This window comes from Somniosus microcephalus, chromosome 1 (genome assembly GCF_052327205.1).
Source record: "Somniosus microcephalus isolate GS21.2 chromosome 1, FLI_Smic_1.0, whole genome shotgun sequence".
Classification (NCBI taxonomy): Eukaryota; Metazoa; Chordata; class Chondrichthyes; order Squaliformes; family Somniosidae; genus Somniosus; species Somniosus microcephalus.
This window is the reverse complement of record NC_140987.1, coordinates 116,561,598-116,579,431: the sequence shown is the minus strand read 5'-3', so window position 1 is coordinate 116,579,431 and position 17,834 is coordinate 116,561,598. Positions and strand designations below refer to the sequence as shown.

The following is a 17,834-nucleotide window of genomic DNA, read 5'->3' as shown; positions in this document are numbered from 1 at the left end:
GGACTTTATCGAAGGCCTTACTGAAATCCATGTATACCACATCCACTGCGATACCCTCATCCACACACCTAGTCACCCCCTCAAAACATTCAATCAAATTAGTCAGACATGATCTTCCCTTGACAAAGCCATGTTGACTATCCCTGATTAATCCTTGCCTCTCCAAGTGGAGACAAATTTTGTCCCTCAGAATTTTTTCCAATAATTTTCCTACCACTGATGTTAGGCTCACTGGCCTGTAGTTCCCCGGTTTTTCCCTACTACCCTTCTTGAATAATGATACTACATTAGCGGTTCTCCAGTCCTCTGGCACATCCCCTGTGGCCAGAGAGGTCCTGAATATATGTGTTAGAGCCCCCGCAATCTCTTCCTTTGCCTCACACAGCAGCCTGGGATACATTTCATCCGGGCCTGGGGATTTATCCATTTTTAGGCCAGCTAAAACCGCCAATACCTCCTCCCTCTCGATGTTAATATGTTCGAGCATATCACAGTCCCCCCACCCTATTTCTATGTCTACATCGTCCTTCTCCATAGTGAAAACAGACGCAAAAAATTCATTTAGAACCCCTCCTACATCTTCCGGCTCCACACACAGATTGCCACTTTTGTCCCTAATGGGCCCTATTTTTTCCCTAGTTATCCTCTTACCCTTAATATACTTATAAAACATCTTAGGATTTTCCTTTATTTTGCTCGCCAGTGTTATTTCATGGCCCCTCCTTGATCTCCTAATTTCTTTTTTAAGTATCCCCCTGCACTTTTTGTACTCCTCTAGGGCTTCCTTCGTCTTTAGCCTTTTGTATCTGCCAAAAGCCCTCCTTTTTTTCCTAATCCATTCTCGTATATCCCCTGACATCCAAGGTTCCCTGTGGTTTTTGGAACCACCCTTGACCTTTACGGGAACATGTTGCCATTGTATGATCTCAATCTCCCTTCTGAAAGCCTCCCATTGCTCCGATGCGGATTTTCCTACAAGTAGCTGATCCCAGTCCATTTTGGCCAGATCCTGCCTTATCCTATTAAAATCGGCCTTCCCCCAATTTAGAACCTTTATTTCCGGCCCATCCCTCTCCCTTTCCATGACCACCTTAAATCTTACCATATTATGGTCACTGTCACCAAAGTGCTCACCTACTAGCACTTTTTCCACTTGGCCGGCCACATTCCCTAGAATTAGGTCCAGTACCGCCCCCTCTCTTGTAGGACTTTCTACATGCTGGCTCAAAAAGCTCTCCTGGATGCACTTTAAGAATTCTACACCCTCTGAGCCTTTCACACTCTGACTATCCCAGTTAATATTGGGGAAGTTGAAATCCCCCATTATTATTACCCTATTATTTGCACATTTCTCTGAGATTTGCCTACACATCTGTTCCTCTATCTCCCCCTGACTGTTTGGAGGCCTATAGTACACTCCCAGCAAAATGCTTGCCCCCTTTTTGTTTTTAAGCTCCACCCATATGGCCTCATTAGAGGAACCTGCTAATATATCATCCCTCCTTACTGCAGTAATTGACTCCTTAATTAAGATTGCGACACCCCCTCCTCTTATACCTCCCCCTCTGTCTCGCCTGAAGATTCTGTACCCCGGAATATTGAGCTGCCAGTCTTGCCCCTCCCTCAACCATGTCTCCGTGATAGCAACAATATCATACTCCCATGTGTTTATCAACACCTTCAGTTCATCCACCTTATTTGCAAGACTCCTTGCATTAAAATAGATGCCATCCAGCCTTGCCCTTATATATTTGCCCTGTCTACCAAGCTGACTTGTTTTTTTCTCTATAATTGGCAGCACATCCCCCCCTATTTCAGCTCCCCTCTGTATCCCATCCCCCTGCCAAGTTAGTTTAAACCCCCCCCAACAGTGCTAGCAAACCTCCCCGCAAGGATATTTGTCCCGCTCTGGTTCAGGTGCAACCCGTCCGACTTGTACAAGTCCCACCTTTCCCAGAAGCAGGCCCAGTGATCCAGGAAAGTAAAACCCTCCCCCCTACACCAACTCTTTAGCCACGCATTCATCTGCTCTATCCTCCCATTCCTATACTCACTAGCACGTGGCACTGGGAGTAATCCAGAGATTACAACCTTTGAGGTCCTGCTCTTTAATCTGTTACCTAGCTCCCTAAATTCTTGATGCAGGACCTCATCCCCCTTCCTTCCTATGTCGTTGGTCCCAATGTGGACCATGACCTCTGCCTGCTCACCCTCCCCCTTAAGAATGCCCTGTAGCCGCTCAGTGACATCCCTGACCCTGGCCCCAGGGAGGCAACAAACCATCCTGGAGTCACGTTTGCGGCCACAGAAACGCCTATCTGTTCCCCTTACGATAGAATCCCCTACCACTATTGCTCTCCCACTCTTTTTCCTCCCTTCCTGAGCAGCAGAAGCGTCCCTGGTGCCAGGAAGCTGGCTGCTGCTGCTGCCTTCCCCTGGTGAGTCATCCCCCTCAACAGTATCCAACTTGGTATACCTGTTTGAAAGGGGGATGTCCGCAGGGGTTCCCTGCACTTCCTGCCTGCCTCTGTTGCTCCGCCTGATGGTCACCCCCTGTGCAGCCCTACCCTGAGGCGTGAACAACTCGCTAAACGTGCTATCCACGACCCTCTCAGCATCGCGCATGCTCCAAAATTCATCCACCCGCAGCTTGAGCGCCGCAATGCGGTCTACAAGTAGCTGCAGCTGGATGCATTTCCCGCACACATGGTCGTCAGGGACACTGGCAGCGTCCCTGACTTCCCACATGGAGCAAGAGGAGCAGAACACGGGTCTGAACGCTCCTGCCATGACTTACTCCTTTAATTAATTTAAAAATGTATTCAATACCCCAGTTACAGGTATACTCTAGGGCGCTTTATTTACCAACTGTCCCCACTACACCAGAGACCCTAGAAATTTAACACCACAGAAGTCAAGCTTGTATTGAAAAGAGAGAAATACTCACCAACCAATCACTTACCTGCTCCCTGGTGACGTCACACTCTGATTACTTTTTACCTCTCTCCCCGCTGCTGAGTTGGTAAGGCTCCCCTCCTCTCTGCTGCCGCCCCTGAACTGGTCTCGGGCCTCGGTCTTCGCGCCGGTTTTTATACCGGGCTCACCTCCTCTCTGCTGCCGCCCCCGAACTGGTCTCGGGCCTTGGTCTTCGCGCCGGTTTTTATACCGGGCTCACCTCCTCTCTGCTGCCGCCCCCGAACTGGTGGTGCTGGAGTTTTGCTAAGTGGGAGAGTTCGGATAAGTGGGAGGTGAGGGTGTGTTTTTTGCTCTGTTTTGTTCCCCACTCCCAGGCTTGGACAACACTGCGGAGGCGGAGCAGCGAGACGAGTCAACCAAACAGGCCCCACAGACAGTATTCAAGGAGGAGGTTGGTGGTCAGCTGGTTGGTTGGTTTTCTTCCTTCTCTCCTCTTTTATACCTTTAAGTTGGTAAGTCCTTTGAATAGTGGTGTAACATTATCATCTATATCCGGGCAGGGTCTTCATAACTAATAATAAGAAATTTAATTAATTATATAGAATGGAGCAGGTGATGTGTTACTGTTGCGAGATGTGGGAGCCGGTGGTCCCCATTGAGGATCACGGTGATTACATCTGCGACAAGTGTTTGCTGCTAGAGGAACTCAAGTTCCATGTTATGGAGCTTGAGACCGAGCTTCAGACACTGCGACACATCAGGGAGGGGGAGAAGTTCCTGGACTCAGTTTCAGGAGATGGTCACACCTATGAAGTTAATTACTGCAGATGTAGTCCGTGGTCAGGGACAGGACGGTGTGACTACGAGTGAGGAAGGTACAGGGATCCAGGATGTAGTGTTGAAGGAGACGCAGCCCTTGTTCTTGTCCAGCAGGATCGAGGTTCTTACTCCCTGTGAGGGCGGGAGCGGGGACTGCAGGGAGGATGAGTAACCTGGCCACAGCACCGTGGTACAGGGGGCCATTCAAGTGGAGGGAGTAAAAAGAAATGTTGTAGTGGTAGGGGATAGTATCATTAGGGGGATAGATAGGGTTCTCTGCAGTCAAGAGCGGGAGTCCCGAAGGCTGTGTTGCCTGCCCGGTGCGAGGGTTAAGGACATCTTTTCTGGGCTGGAAAGAAACTTGGAGTGGGAGGGGGAGGATCCAGTTGTCGTGGTCCATGTTGGTACAAACGACGTACTTAGGACAAGGAAGACGGTTCTGTTAAAGGAGTATGAGCAGCTAGGGGTCAAACTAAAAAACAGAACCTCAAGGGTAATAATCTCTGGGTTATTACCTGAGCCACGAGCGAATATGGCTAGGATAAATAAAATTAAAGAGTTAAATGCGTGGCTCAAAGACTGGTGTGGGAGAAATGGGTTTTGCATCTTGGGACACTGGCACCAATACTGGGACAGGAGGGAGCTGTTCCATTGGGACGGACTCCACTTGGCCAGTGCTGGGACTAGAGTCCTGGCGAATCATATAACTAGGGCTGTAGAGAGGGCTTTAAACTAATTAGTGGGGGGGAGGTTTCTAGAGAGCAAATAATAGAAATGACAACAGAGAAGGTCATAGACTTAGGTAGCAGTGGGGGAATTAAAAAACAGAACGTGTCAGGAAGGGACAGAAGGTATGGAGCAAAAAGTAAAGTACTAAAAAGGGAAAAAAACAGGAACTAAGTGTTACAAAACATATTTGAAGGTTCTTTATCTGAATGCACGTAGCATTCGTAACAAAATGAATGAGTTAACGGCACAAATAACGACATATGGGTATGATCTTGTGGCCATTACAGAAACATGGCTGCAGGGTGACCATGACTGGGAATTAAACATACCAGGTTATTTAACAATCAGGAAGGACAGGCAGGAAGGGAGAGGAGGTGGGGTGGCTATGTTAATAAAGGAAGGAATCACTATAATACAGAGAAATGATATTGGGTCAAAGGAGCAGGATAGTGAAACAGTTTGGGTGGAGATAAGGAATAATAAGGGGAAAAAAACACTAGTGGGTGTAGTCTATAAGCCTCCGAACAGTTGCAACTCTGTTGGACGGAGTATTAATCAGGAAATAGTTGAGGCTTGTAATAAGGGAACACCTATAATTATGGGGGATTTTAATTATCATATTAACTGGACAAATCAAATTGGGCAGAGCAGCCTTGAGGATGAGTTCATTGAGTGTATTAGGGATGGGTTTCTTGAGCAGTATGTAACTGAACCGACCAGGGGGCAAGCAACCTTAGATTTGGTCCTGTGTAATGAGACAGGATTAATTAAAAATGTCCTAGTATAGGATCCCCTTGGAATGAGTGACCATAACATGGTTGAATTCCATATTCAATTAGAGGGTGAGAAGGTTGGATCTCAAACAAGCGTGCTGAGCTTGAATAAAGGAGACTATGAAGGTATGAGAGCGGAATTGATTCGAGTGGACTGGGAAAATAGATTAAAGGGTAAGACGGTACATGATCAGTGGTGTACATTTAAGGAGTTATTTTACAACTTCCAAAAAATATATATTCTACTGAGGAAAAAAGGGTGTAAGAGAAAAGATAGCCATCCGTGGCTAAGTAAAGTAATTAAGGATAGTATCCGACTAAAAACAAGGGCATATAAGGTAGCCAAATCTAGTGGGAGGATAGAAGATTGGGAAGTCTTTAAAAGACAGCAAAAAATAACTAAAAGATTGATTAAGAAAGGGAAGATAGATTATGAAAGTAAATTATCAAAAGATATAAAAACAGACAGTAAAAGTTTCTATAGTTATATAAAAAGAAAAAGGGTGGCTAAAGTAAATGTTGGTCCCTTAGAGGATGAGACCGGGAAATTAATGGTGGGAAATATGGAGATGGCAAAAACACTGAATGAATATTTTACATCAGTCTTTACAGTAGAAGACACTAAGAATATCCCAACACTGGACAAACAGGGGGCTAAAGGGGGGGAGGAACTAAATACGATTAAAATCACTAAGGGAGTGGTACTTGGTAAAATAATGGGACTCAAGGCGGATAAATCCCCTGGGCCTGATGGCTTGCATCCTAGGGTCTTGAGGGATTGTGGATGCATTGGTAATAATTTTCCAAAACTCACTGGGCTCAGCAAAGGTCCCGGCAGATTGGAAAACTGCTAATGTAACACCCTTATTTAAAAAGGGTAGTAGGCAGAAGGCTGGAAACTATAGACCAGTTAGCCTAACATCTGTGGTTGGTAAAATGTTAGAGTCCATTATTAAGGAGACAGTAACGGGACATTTGGTTAAACATAATTTAATAGGACAAACTCAGTATGGTTTCATGAAGGGGAAGTCATGTTTGACAAATTTGCTGGAGTTCTTTGAGGAAGTAACATACAGGGTGGATAAAGGGGAACCAGTGGACGTAGTGTATTTAGACTTCCAAAAGGCATTTGACAAGGTGCCACACAAAAGATTATTGCTCAAGATAAAAAATCACGGGATTGGGCGTAATATTCTGGCGTGGGTGGAGGATTGGCTATCTAACAGAAAGCAGAGAGTTGGGATAAATGGTTCGTTCTCAGATTGGCAACCAGTAACTAGTGGTGTTCCGCAGGGGTCAGTGCTGGGTCCCCAACTCTTTACAATCTATATTAACGATTTGGAGGAGGGGACCGAGTGTAACATATCAAAGTTTGCAGATGATACAAAGATGGGACGGAAAGTAGTGAGTGAGGAGGACATAAAAAACCTGCAAAGGGACATAGACAGGCTAAGTAAGTGGGCAGAGATTTGGCAGATGGAATACAATACTGGAAAGTGTGAGGTTATGCACTTTGGCAGGAAAAATCATAGAGCAAGTTATTATCTTAATGGCAAGAAACTGGAAAGTACTGTAGTACAAAGGGATCTGGGGGTCCTGGTGCACGAAACTCAAAAAGTTAGTATGCAGGTGCAGCAAGTGATCAAGAAGGCCAATGGAATGTTGGCTTTTATTGCTAGGGGGATGGAATATAAAAACAGGGAGGTATTGCTGCAGTTGTACAAGGTATTGGTGAGACCGCACCTGGAATACTGCATACAGTTTTGGTGTCCATACTTAAGAAAAGACATACTTGCTCTCGAGTCAGTACAAAGAAGGTTCACTCGGTTAATCCCAGGGATGAGGGAGTGGTCATATGAGGAGAGGTTGAGTAGATTGGGACTCTACTCATTGGAGTTCAGAAGAATGAGAGGCGATCTTATTGAAACATATAAGATTGTGAAGGGGCTTGATCAGGTGGATGCGGTGAGGATGTTCCCAATGATGGGTGAAACTAGAACTAGGGGGCATAATCTTAAAATAAGGGGCTGCTCTTTCAAAACTGAGATGAGGAGAAACTTCTTCACTCAGAGGGTGGTAGGTTTGTGGAATTTGCTGCCCCAGAAAGCTGTGGAAGCTACATCATTAAATAAATTTAAAACAGAAATAGATAGTTTCCTAGAAGTAAAGGGAATTAAGGGCTACGGGGAGCAGGCAGGAAATTGGACATGAGTCTAGGTTCGGAATGGTCATGGCCCTGTGGGTAGTGGAGTGGGCCCAGGGGCCGTGTAGCCTGGTTCTGCTCCTACTGTGTTCTAATTCTGTGTTAGATTTCAGGAGATGGTTTAATTCCTGTTCCTGGCTGGGGTGGAGATCGCCTTTACAGAAGGTAAGTACTGTAGAAAATATAGGGGCAGAGTGATCTCCTGGAAGAATTTCGATCGCCTAGATGGGTCGGAGAGGAATTTCCCAGATTTTTTTCTCCCAAATTGGCCATTGGGTCTTTATCTGGTTTTTTGCCTCTCCCGGGAGATCACATGGGTTCGGGTGGATGCACAGTGATAGAAGATTTGAGGTTAGGATCAGATCAGCCATGATCTTATTGAATGGTGGAGCAGGCTCGAGGGGCCGATTGGCCTACTCCTGCTCCTATTTCTTATGTTCTTATGTTCGTCCACAATGTTGAGAAAGTACACATTGCGGTCGGTGGAGGGGAGTGGTCCCTTGAAATCTAAGCTCAGGCGCTCAAATGGCCGTGTAGCTTTGATCAGGTGGGCTCGGTCGGGCCTGAAAAAACGGGGCTTGCATTCCGCACAGGTGCGGCAGTCCCTGGTCATAGACCGGACCTCCTCGATGGAATAGGGCAGGTTACGGGATTTTATTAAGTGAAATAGCCGGGTGACCCCCGGGTGGCAGCGGCCATTGTGGAGGCCCTGTAGCCTGTCCCCCTGGATGCTGGCACACATCCCTCGTGATAGGGCGTCGGGGGATTCGTTGAGGGCCCCCGGCCTATATATTATGTCGTACTCAAATGTGGAGAGTTCGATCCGCCACCTGAGAATTTTGTCGTTCTTGATCTTCCCCCTCTGCTTGTTGTTAAACATGAAGGCTACCGACCGCTGGTCGGTAAGCAGGGTGAAGCGTTTGCCGGCTAGGTAGTGCCTCCAGTGCCGCACTGCCTCCACTATGGCCTGGGCCTCCTTCTCTACCGAGGAGTGCCTGATCTCGGGCCCTTGGAGGGTTCTTGAGAAAAAGGCTACGGGCCGCCCATCCTGGTTGAGGGTGGCTGCTAAAGCGAAGTCGGACGCATCACTTTCGACCTGGAAAGGGATGTTTTCGTCCACTGCCTGCAGCGCGGCCTTCTCAATGTCGTGTTTAATGCTGTTGAAGGCGGCGTGGGCCTCGGCCGTGAGCGGGAAGGACGTTGATTTCAGGAGGGGACGGGCCTTGTCGGAATAATTGGGGACCCATTGGACGTAATAGGAGAAAAACCCCAGGCACCTTTTCAGGGCCTTGGGAGTGTTTGGTAGGGGTAGCTCCCGTAGGGGGCACAATCGGTCGGGGTCCGGACCGATTTCCCCGTTTTCCACCACGCAGCCCAGGATACAGAGGCGCGTGGTGCTAAAGACACACTTATCCTCGTTGTAGGTGAGATTGAGTCTGAGGGCAGTTTTCAGAAATCTCGCGAGGTTCGAGTCGTGGTCTTGCTGGTCGTGGCCGCAGATGGTGATGTTGTCTAGGTATGGATAGGTGGCTGTTAACTGGTTCTCATCGACCATGCGGTCCATCTCCCGCTGGAAGACCGAGACCCCATTCGTTACCCCAAAGGGGACTCTGAGGAAGTGGTAGAGGCGTCCGTTCGCCTCGAAGGCGGTGTATGGACGGTCCTCCAGCCTAATGGGGAGCTGGTGGTATGCCGATTTTAGGTCGATGGTGGAAAACACCCGGTATTGCGCAATTTGGTTAACCATATCCGCTATGCGGGGCAGAGGGTAGGCGTCTAGCTGGGTGTATAGATTAACCGTCTGGCTATAATCTATCACCATCCGCTTCTTTTCGCTACCCTCAACTACTACTACCTGGGCGCGCCACAGGCTGGTACTGCATTCGATGATACCCTCCCGCTTGAGTCTTTCTACTTCAGACGCAATGAACCGTCTGTCCTCCCAGCTGTACCGCCTACTCTTGGTCGCAATGGGTCGACAGTTGGGTGCGAGGTTGGCGAACAGAGAGGGCGGCTTGACCTTCAGGGTAGCCAGACCGCACACTGAGGGGCGGCTGGGACCCACCGTAGGTAAGCGTGATACTTTGGTGGTGGCACTGGAAGTCCAGACCCAAGATCACGCTCACAGAGATCTGGCATTATCAACAGTTTAAAATCTCTGTAATCAGTGCCTTTTACCGACAACATAACCGCGCAGAAACCTGTAATTTTTGAGGTATGAGTCTTATCAGCCATGGCGATTTTGCCCTGTGTAGGGGCTATCGTTAGTGAAAGTCGTTTTACCAGGCTAGGATGAATAAAGCTTTTGGTGCTCCCGCAATCAATCAAGCATTTAACCTTGTTCCCGTTTACCTCTATGTCCATCATCGATCTAGACAACGGATGCGGCCTGGATTGATCCACTGTGATTGAGGCCACCAGTGGGTCCTGGGGGTCCATGTAGTCGAGACAAGATGGTGGACTCCATGAGGGTGGACAAGATGGCGTCCAAGATGGCCGCCCCCACGGCGTGCACGCGGCGGTGGCGGAGTTGGAGGCGGGGTTCCCTCTGCAGACTTTACTGAAATGTCCTTTCTTCCCGCATTTAAAACAGGTGGTGCCCTTCGCTGGGCACAAATGCCTGGAGTGTTTGTCCTGGCCGCAGAAGTAGCATTTCGGGCCCCGATGCATCGCGGCAGTAGTGGGGCTCCTGGGTGGAGGCTGGGGCTCCGACGGTGCTGGGCTGGCCTGAGACCTGGGAGGTGAAGATGGCTTCCAAGATGGCGGCCCCCACGGCGTGCACGAGGCGGAGTGGGCCGCGTGGCCTGAGGAACAGGATTCAGAGTTCCTCTGGGCCATATCCAGCGATCGCGCTATGCCCATAGCCTGTTTTAAGTCCAGTCCCTCCTTTTCAGTTTCTGCCGAATGTAATTTGAACTGAGGCCCGCAATAAAGGAGTCTCGGATCAGCTCCTCCGTGTACACGGTGGCAGACACGGCCTTACAGTTACAGTCTCTGCCCAGTACTTTTAGGCTTAGCATGAAGTCCTCTAGTGACTCACCATGCCGCTGCGTGCGAGTAGTCAGAAGATGCCTGGCGTACACCTCGTTTATTGGCCGCACGTAGTGGGCCTTCAGAATGGTGCAGGCATCCTCGTAGCTGGTGGCATCTCGGATGAGAGGGGAGACCCGATGACTCACCCGATTTTGCAGGATTCCCAGTTTCACGTCTCCGGTGGCGGTCGCGGCTGCTATGGCGGTGGCTGAGGTTTCGATGAAAAATTCGAAGCATTGGAACCAGTGTCCGAACTGTGTGGCTGCGTCTGTGGCATGGGGGTCCAGATCCAAGCGCTCTGGTTTCAGGAGTCGATCCATCTTGGTGTTTTAGCGATTAAAATTGATGTGCCATCAATAACTCAAGGACAAGAAGTTAAAGGATTCAACTGAAGGCTTTTAATCGCTAAGAACATTGCACGTCATTCCACATCGGATTCGTCTGGCAGAATGACTCATACAGCTCTTGAGACCTTTATATGACAAAAGACAGGGGCGGAGCCAATACACACAATAGGGGAAAAGGGGGCGGTACACACAATACAATGCAGGTAAAACACAGGGGCTGATGAAGACATATATTTCATCACACTGCTAAACTACCTCCCAGATCAGCCATGATCTTACTGAATGGAGGAGCAGGCTCTAAGGGCCAAATGGCATACTCCTGCTCTTATTTCTTACGTAAACCAAGTAGCAAGGACTGAAAACTGAGCTTTAGTGTCAAAAATACTGCCTCAATACTTTTGACCAATCTTAGTAGCCGTGTGTTAAAAGTCTTCAGCCTTTCTGGTGTCAATCACCTCACAACTATGTTGGCACCTGATGACCTACAAATCAATGAATTACTCCTGAGGTCTTTGCTCAAAAGGGCCTCACAGGTTGAACATTGTTATGCCTCCTTAAAATGAGCTATCTACATGCCTCTGGTCTTGATAGCTTGTTTTCTACCCCAGTAAATAATATTTTGTTTGTATAACCTCTCATGGTTTAATTAGCATTAGCTCTTTCTTGTCTGAGCATTCAGTCTGACTACTGACTCCATTTCAAGGACACCTTTAAGGCAATTCTTTCCTACACTGCCTACTAACGGTTACTAACAGAACACTTCCACTGATGCAACTGTCTTGGAAGAAATCATTTTTCTAAAATTGAAACAAAATCACGAGTTGCACATACAGCCAACATTTATTACAGAGTGCACCAAACTCTGAAGGACTACAAAGTGTAATGATCAGTAACCTGTCATTCTGAAATGGTACACTAGGTGGTGCTGTATGTATATAAGAGTGGGCTACCCAGGATGCACTAGGGTACCCACAAGGCAGCAGTCAAGATGGAGGCCTCTACAGATACTGTACCTAGTCCACATGTGCTCAATAAAGTGTCTAGCAAAAGCTAGCTGTTCTTAATAAAAACGACTAGTTATTAATGAACATAACACAAAGTACATCAGAATCACAAACAGTGCTTTATACTTCAGAAAGCCTCAAACATAAGGGGTCATTTTATGAATGCACACTATTGGCAGGGTGCCTCCCTCACTGTGCAGATCAAGAAATTACAGGCAAACGACCTACAGACAGAAAGCAGTGGGCAGTGAACCCAATATGTATGAACAGGAGAGGTTCCCCACTGGTACAGCTGTAACAATCAGCCCTGCATTCTTTAATCATAATATTTTTCCCACAGGGATTAAACAGTGAAAGAAAACCATTGGGGTGATTTTAATGTCTCTACTGCCACATCAAAGTTTAAAAACAGGATAGTGTGTGATCAAAATTACACGAGTGGTGGAAGTGCTGACTTATCAGTGTTACTGTCCATCCCGATTCAAGCAAACCTCCATTCTGGTGGCCAGAAATGCCACCTGAAGCAGGTGAGAGGCTCATACATGTGCTAATTAGGGTCAAGGCCCCAGCCTGCCTGACTACTGCCAGCTTCTGCTCCTGTCCAACTGTGGGAACTACAAATTGAAAGGTGACCATTTCCAGTGAATATTAAAAAAGGGATCCTCAGCTACAGCCAAGGAAAGCTGGATGAGGTTTGGGAAACATTTATGGCAGTCGCTGGTGGGTTTTGAATCCAAGACTTTCAAATTTAATGTAGTTGCTGCTGTAGGCTCTGCAAATATTCTGCCTGTTGCTTCTTTTCATTCCTGATGCTAATTAATCTCCTTTAAAAAAAAAGGTACTGTTAAAGGCCCTTCACATTCGACTGCCCATCTCCAGATTAGCAAACTGCCTACTGGGGAGCATGTTTCACACCAACCATCTTATAAGGACCCATGACCGAATCGATCAGGTCCCATGCAGACTCCTGTGGGCATGCAATATTTTTGTCATATCCACCATCCACCCAATTTATGTGCAACACAAAATTTGCCCCCCCCCCCCCTGTAGTGAAGCAGTCAAGTTCTATTTCTACCAATAGGCAAAAAAAAGCACAGAGCTCAAATTTAAAAAGGTGCAACTATTTCTTGTACTCCAATATTACACACAACTGTCCCATCAGCCATCCCCATTTACATAGTTTATCTGGGGTTTCTGTCAATCTTCCGCTGAAGAACCCAAAAGAAATTCCCAACATTGACATTTAGTTACAAAAAAATTGATAACAGAAAATAGTGATCTTACCAATTTCATCTGCAACCTTTATTAGCTTCTCCTTTGTTCTGCTGATAAGTACAATGTTTAAACCACGCTTGGCAAACTGTAGAAAAAAATACATTATCTCGCATTATGGACTTTGAAAGACAAGAGGGTAGATTTGTCAAAAGGGTGTAAATCAGTTCTAGATGCTTCCGAACTGGTGCAAATCCTGCCAGAAAGGTCAATGCTACTAGCACTCAGTTTGCGGAGGTAAACTCATTGAAATAATTATTCATAGGACCAGGTGCAGACTTGGATGGGCTGAGGAGTACATATGGCGAGATGGGGACAATTGCACGGTGAAGAGATGGTGCCAATTAAATTGGAGTGTCACAATAGGGGAACAAAGATTCAGAAAGCTTTGAGAACCTTAAAAGGCATCTCTGGCCTTTTGAAGCTTTAGCCAAGGCTGAGGGGGCAGATGATTAAAAGTGGCAGGCCGAAATGAAGGAAAGAGAACCCTCTGCAGATAGCACCAGCAGCCCAGTTTGATTGCTGCTACTGAAGGAGGTGCTTGTGAGCAACAGTGCTCTGTGGCATGCCATGCTACCATCCCCATAAGTCAACATTGTAGCATGCCTGCAAGGAGATGCAGCCAAGTTTCAGACCACAACTGTTATGGTCCCTGCATGTGCCAACCCTCTGCTACACATTACCCAGAGGTAACTTGCAGCAAATGGCACAGCTCTATTTTTTTTGCAGACAGATGTTCTGGGGTTTGCAGAAGTGTGGTATCTTGGCAGGTATGACCAATTATACAACACTGGCTCACAATCACCTGAGCATGCATTCTTTCATTGTGCATCATTGTAAGGCTCGCAAAATTACACAAGTTCCCCCAGAGTAAGAAAAGGAGAGATATTGGACTGTTTGAAGGAAATATTGGGCCAAAGGGATTTAAAAATCAAAACCCCAGGAAGATTTTGGCTGGTTTAAAAGGCATGTTCAGACCTGCGAAAAGCTGTGACAGAGGGGAGGTGGGATGGGCCCCCGAAACAGACAGTTTGAGTACTGGGCCGTCTGGGAATGTCCTGGGCCACCTCAGCCTTTACATAAAGACAATAAAACCTGTTCCCGCTGAAACTCGCAGAGCCCCAAAGTACATGAATAAAACAGTACATGCCCACAGCAAAACAAAAAAGAGAACATGGCCCAGCAGGAAACAACAATCAAACAGCAGTTCAAAACCAGAGAGATTTCCAAAACGTTTTACATTTTTAAACTGGTTTCAAGGCAATCCCAAAACCAGTTAAAGGCCAATTAAGAATAGATGGACCATCCCCGAAGCTCGTTAAAGTTTTAAAACATATTAAAAATAACGAGCCCGCCAAAACTTAACAAAGAAACCAGAGATTTGGCGGTCTGATAAGCCAGGCCTCAAACCAGTATAATTGAGGCCTGCTTGTCTAGTGAATCAGTTCAGTGCAGTCGGCTCAGTTGGTTCCAGTAAGACCGGTGAAGAAGTTCAGTTCAGTCATCCAACAGTAAGATCATCATCAGAGCACGAGTTTAGTACAGGAGAGAAAGTCGGAGAATCGGAGACTTGAAGGAAGAAGAAGGAAAAGAAAGTCGCAGCAACCAAAGGCTTCAAGAAACCAACAACTACCAATATTACCACCAACCAGGTAATACTGGGCCACCGCGACCAACAAGAAACCAACCACCGAAAATTCGAAAATCAAAACTTGTTTCCACTCTACAGGCTAGTCTGACTTACCCCTGGGTAAGATTTTGACACAAAAGACCCTAAAAACTTTACCTAGCCAAATTGGGTACTTACCCGATACATCCAACTACGCAGCTAACCGCATCAGCGGGCAAACCCAAACTGAAGACCCAACGCAGGTGCAGTCTTCTACCACGTCCGGAGTACGGCAGGCCCCAACCGCCACAACTAAGGAGAACCCCGAAATCGCAAACCTCTACAATCTGTCAAGAAAGTCGTTTGGTGAGCATTTCCTGGTCCTCTGGATTTCAACCTAGTTAGGATAGTGGGGTTGGGAGAGTAAGGGATTTTTGTCTATTGTAATTCTCCCTCACATGTTCCGAGTGTTCCCCACCTTTTTAGAGCATAAGTTTTATTGTATTGTATATTTTCCTGTCTCAAAATAAAGATCTCAATTCTTTTGACCAACCCAGGTGTCTGTTGCAAGTTCATTACAACCCCCAAATAAGTCCAAAGTCTAGAACCAAAGGAGTGGGAGCGATTCGAACCATTCAGGGAGTCAGAGGTGAAGGTGACCAAACCCACACACCACCCCTTACAATCATGAAGCACACACAACATGCCGTGAGAACCATCTAGCAGTGGTTAGTTATGCACTCATCTTAGTGATGCCATCAGGGGTCTGTTTTGGAAAAGGGAATCTCAATATTTGCCATAGGAAGGGAATGTCACTTCTACCTCCAGAAGTAGATGTTGGCGACAAGACAAAGTACCTCTGGCATCCCTCCATAGGGATTTGCAAAAAAATTAAATGGCAGTTAGCACTAGGCAGAGAATGTACACAGAAGACAACATTGCATTCAGGAAGTACAAAAGTTCAAATTTCCAATATTGGTGTTCTTGTTTTAGCCACAAATAATGACAGGTCAGTACATGCAACCATCAATAGGGATTGCTGAGCAAGGAATATAAATTTCAAGCTTGGAGGCATCAATATAAAAATTATTACTTGTGCCAACTTCAGAGCAGTGTCCTGGCAATACTTTCAGAATAGCTTCTCTATATATACTCAACTGCAAAAAAAAAAGTCTTTAACCCATCATCTTCAAAAATGTGGTTACCGAGTGTCGGAATAATTATTTTCTTTAGCATACCTGGAAATGAAGTATCTTGAAACAAATAATTGTAGATTAAATAAAATCAGAAGGAAGACAAAAATATCCAAAATAAGCAATTTAGTTTTGTAATTTATACAATGTGAAGGAATCATGGCAACATCTTACCTCGTGTGCATATGCTTCTCCAATGCCATCGGTTGCACCAGTGACAACTGAAAACAAATATTAAATGGTGGTCATTTATAGTAGCACTTAACTTAAACTCTACTTTTGAAAAAAACAACTTTTACCTGAAAAAGCAAGTAACTAGTTGATCCCTGACTGTAGGGATAAATTTATGTATTTGCGCTCCTGGAAGGAGCCACACTCGTTGAGAGTACATATTGGAAACTCAAGCATGCATTGCCCACGATTTTCCAAGTGCTAAAAATAGTCAGAAAATCATGGGCTGTCCGCAGACTTAGAATTATCCCTTATTTTTAAAGGGATTGACATTTTTTTAATTTTATATGCTAGCTGAATGATCACCTATTACCAACAATTAAATTTTCAGCAGGTAAGCAACAATGCTGGTTATATAGATCACGAGACCAGTTTCTTTACTGTTCAGTGTCAGCTGTGGCTCAGTTGGTAGCACTCGCACCTTGGAGTCAAGTCCCACTCTGGGCTGGAGTGCAAAAAAAAATCTAGGCTGACACTCCAGTGCAGTACTGAGTGAGTCCTGCACTGTTGGAGGTGCCGTCTATCAGATGAGATGTTAAACTGAGGCCTCATCTGTCCTCAGGTGGACGTAAAAGATCCTATGGCACTATTTCAAAGAACAGGAGAGTTCTCCCTGGTGTCAATATTTATCCCTCAATCAACATCACAAACAGATTATCTGGACATTTTTGTGGGAGTTTGCTGTGCACAAATTGGCTGCCATGTTTCCTACATTACAACAGTGGCTACCTCAAAAAGTACCTCATTGACTATAAAGCACTTGGGATGTCCGGTGGTTGTGAAAGGCACTATATAAATGCAAGACTCAAAACACTGAAGAACATTAGCATTGGGACACTTAAAGATGAAGTTCAATAGAAGACAAGATCCTAGATTTTTTCCCCACTCAGTACCACCTGCTTTGAGCACAAAATGGGCCGATATTGGTCATGCTGCTTTGCGTAAGCTGTGGAGGAATTGATGGGGCAAGAAGTGCCACCTGAGACTTCCACACAGTTTCCAAACGCTCGTGCATGCCCAACATGGAATCAGTCACTTGCTCATTAAAACTGGCAGCTAGGGACGGTGCTGTAAAATGGAAGAGGATGCATGATTCTTTGCAAAACTTAACCTTATCTTTATTTTTTGATTTGGTCACTCAAGTGCCAAGGAGCCTTTGTGAAAATTGTTTTGATGCATACTTCTCTTCCCCTGCCTGCCCCACCCCCATAATTCCTGCCCAACAGCTGCAATTGGTTTCCTTGTAGAAATCTCCCTATATTTCTGGTTCCAATAGATTCTTGGGCCATTAGAAGCTGCTGTGCATTGCCAACCTTTTATGATACACACTCCACTTATCCATCCTACTTTAACTATTCACACACTCTGGATCTCTTGTATCTCATTTCTCTAATTATGCCTCTTTGTCCTGCACTATTATCACTCCTGTAATTTAACCATCTTCTGTTCACCTAAATAACTTTACAAGTTACTAATTTTCTTTTGTAGGTAGTTTTTTCCCACCCTCCTTTCCCTTGCTGTTTGTCCAACTTATAGCCCATCTCCTACTGCTGCTGTTACCAGCTGAACTGTCCCACTGGGTTTTCAGCTTTATTTTGCTAGTATGGTAACTTGGCTGATGACACCTTCCAACTACTAAAGCCTCCCCATCTGTCTATACCTTCCATCACTTGCCCCGCCCAGACCAACACAGCGGCGATGTGGC

At 46.1% G+C, this 17,834-nt stretch overlaps 1 protein-coding gene across 2 annotated transcripts in view; it reads right to left on the bottom strand.

Annotated features, from left to right (window-relative positions):
* hsd17b3 (hydroxysteroid (17-beta) dehydrogenase 3) overlaps positions 1 to 17,834 on the bottom strand; it is a 111,657-nt gene that overhangs the window by 68,198 nt on the left and 25,625 nt on the right. For both annotated transcript variants that reach the window (XM_085984952.1, XM_085984956.1), the window contains exons 2-3: positions 16,073 to 16,119; positions 13,109 to 13,184 (exon numbers count right to left, since the gene is read on the bottom strand). In XM_085984952.1, coding sequence (XP_085841078.1) covers positions 13,109 to 13,184; positions 16,073 to 16,119 — 123 coding nt within the window. The remainder of the gene's footprint in view (positions 1 to 13,108; positions 13,185 to 16,072; positions 16,120 to 17,834) is intronic.